At 42.4% G+C, this 8521-nt stretch overlaps 1 protein-coding gene across 1 annotated transcript in view; it reads right to left on the bottom strand.

The window, feature by feature from the left end:
- The window catches only part of c1ql3a (complement component 1, q subcomponent-like 3a), a 12831-nt gene extending 7538 nt beyond the window's left edge, over nucleotides 1-5293 (bottom strand). The window contains exon 1 of the mRNA XM_031875977.1: nucleotides 4343-5293. Within this exon, the coding sequence (XP_031731837.1) occupies nucleotides 4343-4924 (582 nt within the window). The 5' untranslated portion in view covers nucleotides 4925-5293. The remainder of the gene's footprint in view (nucleotides 1-4342) is intronic.
- Between the last annotated feature and the right edge of the window lie 3228 nt (nucleotides 5294-8521).

Genomic DNA, 8521 nt, shown 5'->3' with positions numbered 1-8521 from the left:
TTTGGGGGGGGGTGATAGGATGATTCAGCATCCCGCTGAGAGAGAAAAGGGATGGAGATGAAGAAAAACGGTTCAAGTCAAACCTCCATGAAGACGATGACCAGGTCCGAAGATACCAGAGAAAGCCGAACCAACTGCCCCTGAGAGAGAGCTGGAAGAATGTGATTCTAACAATCTACTATCATCCAACAAGATCCGAGATGCCGCAGGAGAAAGTGCGGCCACTTCATGCAGCTTAACCTCCAATCTGCCCATCAGAACGTCAGGTGAAAAGAATACAATTTCAGATGTGAATGCATTTGATGTTTCTAGGCCAAATAAATTGAAGTCAGATAATAAAATAGTCTTAGATAGAAAAATGAATAAAAGAGATCAATAAGCTTCAGGCCTAAAGGAGGATCTCCCTTACATTAGATCTAATATGAAATGGCTTCTCAGTCGTCCCTGGTGCTCCTCAAACTCTCAACCGATGAATGGTGCATTCATCTTTTATTCAACATTTAATGTCAAACGATGACGCTGATCACATTCAATCCTTTTTCCTTTACATGTGGTTTATCGTTATTCATTGTACTCTTCGTCATATTCTTTATTCATTCCATTCATTTTGTTTGTTTGATCTTTTAGTAGTTTTCCCTGATTTTCAAGATTGTGTAGCATCCTAAATGAAATCTAGTTAAAGTGTCTTATGGTGGAAGCTGAGTTCCATTATTCTTTTTATACTAATTTATGAGTTTACGATTTATAATTGAGTTATTAATAATCGCTACATATTTTTGATGTTTATTCATTATTTTTTATTAAAACTGCGACAAGCAATAACGCTGCATGTGTCAATGGTCATATCCATATATAAATGAATTGTAAAATGATATTCATGTGCATTCACAGATATAAAACCTAAAGATATATAGAAGACATGGGATTGTACTGCCGAGCTTCTCAGGCTTGTAAAACTGCCAGAAACTGAGACCCAGTTTTCTTGCAGTGTGATTTCAGCAACACCGGGAAACAGGAAAGTATTTAGCGTTGTTCACAGGGCCATGTCTGGCATTTCTGTGTCATGGACAAGATCAGATACAGGGATTGATTTTTGCATCAAATTAATTTGATAATATTTTATCATTTTAAATTCAACACCACTCTACTCTACTCTCAAACCTGCCTATTCATAACCTGTATGACATTATTGTCCAGGTTACTGATCATCAGTGCAGCAGTGCCTTTGATGCATCTGTCATGCAGGTGTTGAGATGATGAGAGGATGTCAGAGTGGATCTGTCTGTACATTAACCTCAGCATTGAAAAAATACATCCTGAAGTTTTCAACATACAGTTTAGAGACGTGTTTCACCTGACTGAATGTCACTGAAATAGACACAAAGAACCGCCGCGCTGCGCGCTGTCTTACAAAGACCTGAAACTGACCACTGTGTTCACATATTTTGTGGCTCAGCGGCTCACTCACTCTCAACACAGAGCATGTCAAGTTAGGAGCAAACATCTGGATTTATAGGCAATACCTACTCATCAAAATTGAGTAGGTACTGTTGAGTCCCCTACTACTTTATTTCCAGGTTGTAGATCACGATCTGTCGTTGCAGGCTGTCTTTTGTTAAAGGACAAGTTGATCCCAGTCTTGTCCCTGTGTGGTTCACATTATGATGTTTGCAGGTGCGGTGGATAGCACTGTCACCTCACAGCAAGAAGCGAGAGTGTGCTGGGTCCAAACACACCTGCTGTTTGCGTGCTCTCCCTGTCAGTGTGGGTTTTCTCCCAGATATGCAGATCACGTGAATTGGTGAGTCTAAAAAGAAAAAATGTGTAAATCCTCGATTACTTTCCTTGATTTCGCTCCTCACTTCTCAGTCCCTCCCACCTGAGATGCGTGCAGGAGAGGCAAGAGAGAGGGAGGACAAGGAGGCACCAAATGTAGAAATGAGAAGAGCGGCCGGTCCCCTGACCTCTCGCATAATGTCAGCTGGGATCGGCTCAGCCCCCTGCGAGGCTAGAATGGAGCACCAATCACCTGGTTAACCATGACTCTTACACAGCGTGTGATCACATGATTATGTGATTATTTATGGTCATAAAATATGAAAGTCCTTTTTGTTTGGTGTTGAGCAAGATTTCTTCCTTCTCTTTGGCACCCCTCCAGCTGGTGGGGCCCTTGGCGTTATTCACCATTCACCCCTCTATTTTATAAGCTTGCAAGTTCCTGTTACTTAATTATCATCTTGGGTAAGGGTTTTTTTAACAGGTTTTTTTCTTGCAATGTGGTGGTGGAAGAAGTATTCAGATCACTTACAGTAGCAGTATGTAAAAAACAGTCCATTACAAGTCCTGCATACAATGTGTTTTTATGAGCCTAATGTGCAATTAGCAAGTACTCACTATGCTGCAGATTTGCCTCTGTCAGATTTATATTTTTAGAATTTATTTGATTGGCATATTATTTTATTCTACAGACATCAATGAGGACGTGTTTCATTTGAATTTAATTTGTCTTTATTTGTTGGTTTAAAAGAGTGCAGTGGTTGACCAGGAGCATGAGATGACATGCAGCAGTTTAGGTGGAGGTTGATGGAGCATGCACACAGAGGACGGGACAAAGACTAAGATTGACTATCTGCAGAATGTTCTTCTGGCAGCCGCTGCTTTCCTGGTGAATTTGGTTTTCAATCCAGATGCCAAATAATGCCAATAATTATATGTTACTAAATAATGACTTATCAGAATAAATCTGATCTGATAGCAGTAGCTTTTATATTATTATTGTTGAATATAATTATTACTATACTTGCATGGAAACTATTACACCATCAGAGAATAGCCTTAAATAAAATAACATTTCGGTCTCTGTTGGAGACGCCAGTGAATTGACAGGCAGATGTCTCCAGATGTTATTTAAAAAAGGGAGTATATTTATGATGTACTTTCCTTAAAAACAAGTGAATTACTTTTCTTTACGTGAATGATTTATATGAATGGAATGTATCTTGAATAAGCACTGAACGCAGTTGATCACTACACTATAATGGGTAGAATTAATTTAGAAAATGATTGTAAGAAGACAATTTAATAGTTCGACCTTAAAAAAAATACTTGTAAGATTGAAAAACAATTTCTTTCAATTAAATCAAGTGATTTCAATATAGATCATAAATCAAGGCGATGGACTCTTTCATTACGCGTTCATTATGTTTGTCCTCTGACCGTGTTGGAAAGGTCTCAGTAGCAGTAGTCCTAATTGAAACATGTCTTTCAGCAGCATCTGATTTGTCACGGTGTGCGCTCTGCTGGTTTAATCCCGACATGTTGGCAGTGTTCGGTGCGTCTGCAGCGGCGTTACAGGAGCAGGCTGACAGGCAGGAGGCGTCTGCTTGGTAGAGCGACGCTGCAACACTGGTTTGCCCCGCGGATTAGATCTGCTGCTGACAGCCTGATCACTACAGAGAGCAGAACACTGTGATGAGGAGACAGGAGGCAGCAAAGGGCCTCTGTCCATCCTCAGGCTTACTTTTATCATTTATTTGACTGTATTTGATAATAAATGGTTCTACTTTATATTGGATGGCTTTGCTGAACTGTGTGGTTGTACACTTTCCAGACATTGTGTAGAGATATTTCAAAAGTGTACCACACATCTTCCCTTGTTTAATTTACAAGTAATTATAAATTATAATAATACAATTATATTTAATATGTATATATATCCACACTAAGGAGACATTATTATTCCAACTCTTGTACATACTTATGTACACTTCTTTATGAAGAGCTCTGTACTAATAATAGTAATGCAGGACTAACTGGATGTTTCCATTGTGATATTTCTATTACCTGACAATATTTCCACTGTGATTTGTTGTTAAAGATGGAGAAATTCTGAGGTCACAGATTAATTGCTGCTCTTGTTCTGATTGAATGAAATATGAAAATAGCCAGAGGCTCCTGCAGCACCGCTGTCCGGACTTATTCAGTCCTCAGGCTTACAGAGAGTTCAAGGGACCTCTTCTCTCCGTCTCCGTGAAGACTAATTACCCATCTTCTCTGTCCCACTAAGCCCACCAACCTATGGTGACCATGCTTTGCATGACCCTGCCCCCCCCCCCCCCCCCCCCTCACACACACCTTTAATAATAACGGCTGACGTTATATGGCTGAACTACAGTCAATAGTTCCCTGAACAGGCTGCATGTGGGATGTGCAGACTATAGGTGAATGAAATGGAGCGTGAACTCCCTAAACTCGTGAGTAAAAAGTACAAAATAAACAACAACAGTGGGGTGAAACGCACGTGGAGCCCTTCAGACTATAGTGGATGTTTGCAGTTTGTTACCTGGTTGTTTTTGCAGAGATCCGCCCACATGCTCGTTCCGTCCCCTCCGCGCATCAGGACGTGATAAGTGAAGAAATAAATCCCGGGGATGGAACACGTGAACTTCCCGGTGTTCGGATCGTAGTGATTCCCCAGATTGGTCACCACGTCGTCGAACTTGAGCACCTCGTAGCCCTCGTGTTGCTTTTTCAGCCCTGCGTAAAAAGCAATCTTGGGCACGGTGCTGTAGGTGGCCGCGCTTATTGCACCGGCAGCTGCGCTGAGTCCCGGAGGTCCTGGTGAACCAGGTCTGCCCCTCTCTCCCGGTGACCCCGCCAGGCCGGGCGGTCCCGGCTCACCAGGAGGTCCCCTCGGACCCGCCTTACCCGGACGACCCGGTTCCCCTTTCGGACCTTGGATAAAAGTGGGTAAAGACTGCGCGAGGCTGTTGTCTCGGACCGTGTCCGCCGTGACGGGGCTAGTCGGAGATTTGGTGCCGTACGGGTCGCACACCATCCTACAGGTACCGAGCATCTCGTAGTGCGCCGCCGAGCCCGCTGAGTTGACCAGTACCGGGATGAGGATGACCAGAACCAGAACCATTACGACCCCCAGGACCCCTGCTGCCACTAGCCGCTTCCTGCCGACCAGCCGCGTGAGCGCAGGCCGATCCTGTTGTCTGCTTTTGGGTGGAATTTTGCTGGCTGGAGAGGTAACCTTTTAAAGAAAAAGATGTAGCGGAGCTACACTTTGTTGCTGATGTTTTAATGAAGTTTTGAACACAGAACCCCCCTCCCCTCGGCGTCCTCGTCCCTCTCCTCTCCACTTTTCTTTTCCGCTGATGCGCTGCTTCTTCAAGTCTCTCTGAAAGTTCTCTACTAGTCGGTGATTTCCAAAAGCACTGGATTCAGCATCTCTGGAATCCAGACGTAGGGTCTGGCCCCTCTTTTGATCCACAGGTCCCGAACCAAAGTGTTTGTACAGCAGCTGAACTCTTAAGGTGGATCAGGGCCAGTTAAACCGTCTGCCTGATATCGAGCGCCCAAAGAGTCAAAAGCACAGAGACACAGCAGGAGAGAGAGAGAGAGAGAGAGAGAGAGAATCCTGATGATCCTGATGATCCGTCGTCCAATAGAAAAAGGGCAGGTTACCCATATAGGGATGGGGTTTTACAGTAAAATTTAAACTGGGAATCAAAACCCATCACTTTCCAAATATATGTAAACCTCACTCAGACCAATCTAAAAATGAAAAGGAATTTTTAAAGCTGCAATAAATACAGAAAGACACATGAGGAAAAAGCAGCCTCAGTTTACAGACTCAACTGTAGGAAACATATTAGTCATGAGGAAGCAAAGTCAAGGACAAAGGTTTGGACTTTACTTTCATAAGTGCGCACACACACACACACGCACACACACACACACACACACACACACACACACACACACACACACACATCATGTATTGCTTTAGTCTGAAAATGTTTGTCTACTTTATACATGACGTGTATCATTTGTCTTTGCAATATTAAACAGATATTTTACATTGTACTGTAATTATATATATTTAAGACCAGCAAATCAATAGAGCAAAAGTTTTATTACCAGGGAAGTATTATCATCTATGTCCACCCTGACATTGTCATGCTGCTACTATTATACTCCTCCTCCTACTACTACTACTACTACTACTACTACTACTACTACTACTACTACTAATATGTATTGAACACTGCATTTACTTGGCCTTTTTGTGGATCTTTGATTTGCAGAGCTGCCCAGATAATTATGACGTGGATTCAAATGTAGCAGATTTGTCAGTTTAACATTCATTCTGTGAATTCTACTCCAGCATAGAAGAACAAAATAGATTTTGAGATGCTAGTAATGCTGTTTAGCATATATACCTATATAACTTCAGACAGGTTCTGTCTCTTTTTAGGTGACGTGAGTGAAAGTGAATCCTTCTAAACATGAGTTGTCTTCTGGTCTCAGACTGACGAGGACAGCTTGACAAAACCAAATAGCACGGAGGCTCTACAGCAGGTTTTTTTTCCCTTGTCAACTATTATGTTTTTTCCCAAACGACATATTTTTAGGCCTTCTATTATCCATTGGCTTGAATAATAGTGCATATAAATTCCATTAATTACTTTGAAATACTTTATTTAAAAGGACTATTTAGGTCTGGCTCCACTGGTCTGTGGAACACTGTAGGCATGAGGTTCTCAGCCCTTTGTAACTCATCTGACCACCTTCCCAAATAAATGGCAAAAACAAAATCACAAAAAGGAAGAGGAAAAAAAATCAAGTAGACAGTAAATATGTGTTATGCCACCGTCAGCTGTATTGATAAATATGAAACAAATATTCTGCTTACCCACGGCCATCACTGCCTGCCATTATGAATACAAATGTAGTGTTTTGAGGGTCATATTTTCTCACCCCACACGTTGGAGCTTTTACTGGCACAGCGTTCAAAAAGCGGTCCATTGTGTCTCCGAGGGAGCATTAGCTAGCTAGCTGTGGCTAAACCTGTCTGTCTCTATGATGTGTAGTGATCGGCATGTTGACATTCAAAGGTCATTAGGTCATGCATTTTAATATAGTTTGATGTTATTTTAGATATACAAATAAATGTCTTTGTAAATGGCCCCTCAATATTTTTTCCGCATCACTGCGGCCGACCAAGTTGGAATATCTTATGAAGCTTTCAAAGCTGAACACATTGTGTTTTTCTGAGATGTGCCACCTCATTGCTTTTTTAATATCTGGTTATACAGTGATATGATGGGTTGTATAGTTGATTGTGAGGCTTGTGACCAGGTAGTGATGCAGTATGATAGGTGTGAGAATATCATGGCGTGCATGTAGAGCTGAGCTGTGCTGAATGGCAGATACTTTCTGATGAATCTGAAGCAGTTGAGATTTGATTTAACACAATAGAGACACAAACACACATATATAGAGACACAAACACACATTAGGAGACAACTACACACACATATAGAGACAACTACACACACACATATAGAGACAACTACACACACACATATAGAGACACAAACACACACATATAGAGACAACTACACACAGAAACACACGCACACACATGTATAGACACAAATATAGACACACAAAGTGCGAGCAGAGAGGCCGCTGTGGTGAAGTGAACCAGGTGAAGTGAAGATTACTGGAGTTGACGGCAACTACGCTTGTTTCTGTAAGTGCAATAAAACAGTCACAAGTAAAAAGCCAACACTTTATGTGAACATGTAAAACCTAATTTAGTCTGCCACCGCCGCTAAGTTTACACAAGCGCAGCATGAACGATCGGAAAAAAGCTGTTTTTGTAACCTTCTCTGCCAGCTGAGACAAAGCAGCAAGGTGGACAGAAGACAGGAGGACAGAAGACCGGTGGACAGGAGGACAGAAGACAGGTGGACAGAAGACAGGAGGACAGAAGACCGGAGGACAGAAGTCCAGTGGACAGAAGACAGGAGGACAGAAGACCGGGGGACAGGAGGACAGAAGACAGGAGGAGAGAAGACCGGTGGACAGAAGACAGGAGGACAGAAGACAGGAGGACAAAAAACAGGAGGACAGAAGACAGGTGGACAGAAGACAGGAGGACAGAAGACCGTAGGACAGAAGACCAGTGGACAGAAGACAGGAGGACAGAAGACCGGGGGACAGAAGACAGGAGGAGAGAAGACCGGTGGACAGAAGACAGGAGGACAGAAGACAGGAGGACAGAAGACAGGTGGACAGAAGACAGGAGATTTAAAACAATGATTTAGTCATGCAGAAAAGCCGAGAATTGATAAGAGTAGCTCCTAGTAGTAATACAATCCTAAAGATACCTCTCCCTTCCTGAAGGCCACGTAGTTCTCCGACACCCTTGAGTATTTCGTTGGTTGCAATCTGCCACAAACCCCTGGTACTACATGCCATTAAAACTTACACACTGTCCCTATAAGTACATTGCTGATAATATTTATGTCTGTTTACTGACGTATGCTTTTAAATCCAGGACCTTTAGTACTTGTAGTACTTGTAAAAAAAGTTTTGTGTGCTTGATCAGAGTCTCAATTGGCTGTGACTAGGATTACCTTATATATATTGTTCATAATACAATCCATCCATTATACGTAACCTCTTATTCTGTTCAGGGTCGCTGGGGGGGGGGGGGGGGGGG

Source organism: Anarrhichthys ocellatus, unplaced genomic scaffold (genome assembly GCF_004355925.1).
Source record: "Anarrhichthys ocellatus isolate YVR2014 unplaced genomic scaffold, GSC_Weel_1.0 scaffold101, whole genome shotgun sequence".
Classification (NCBI taxonomy): Eukaryota; Metazoa; Chordata; class Actinopteri; order Perciformes; family Anarhichadidae; genus Anarrhichthys; species Anarrhichthys ocellatus.
This window is presented reverse-complemented; position numbering and strand designations above follow the sequence as displayed.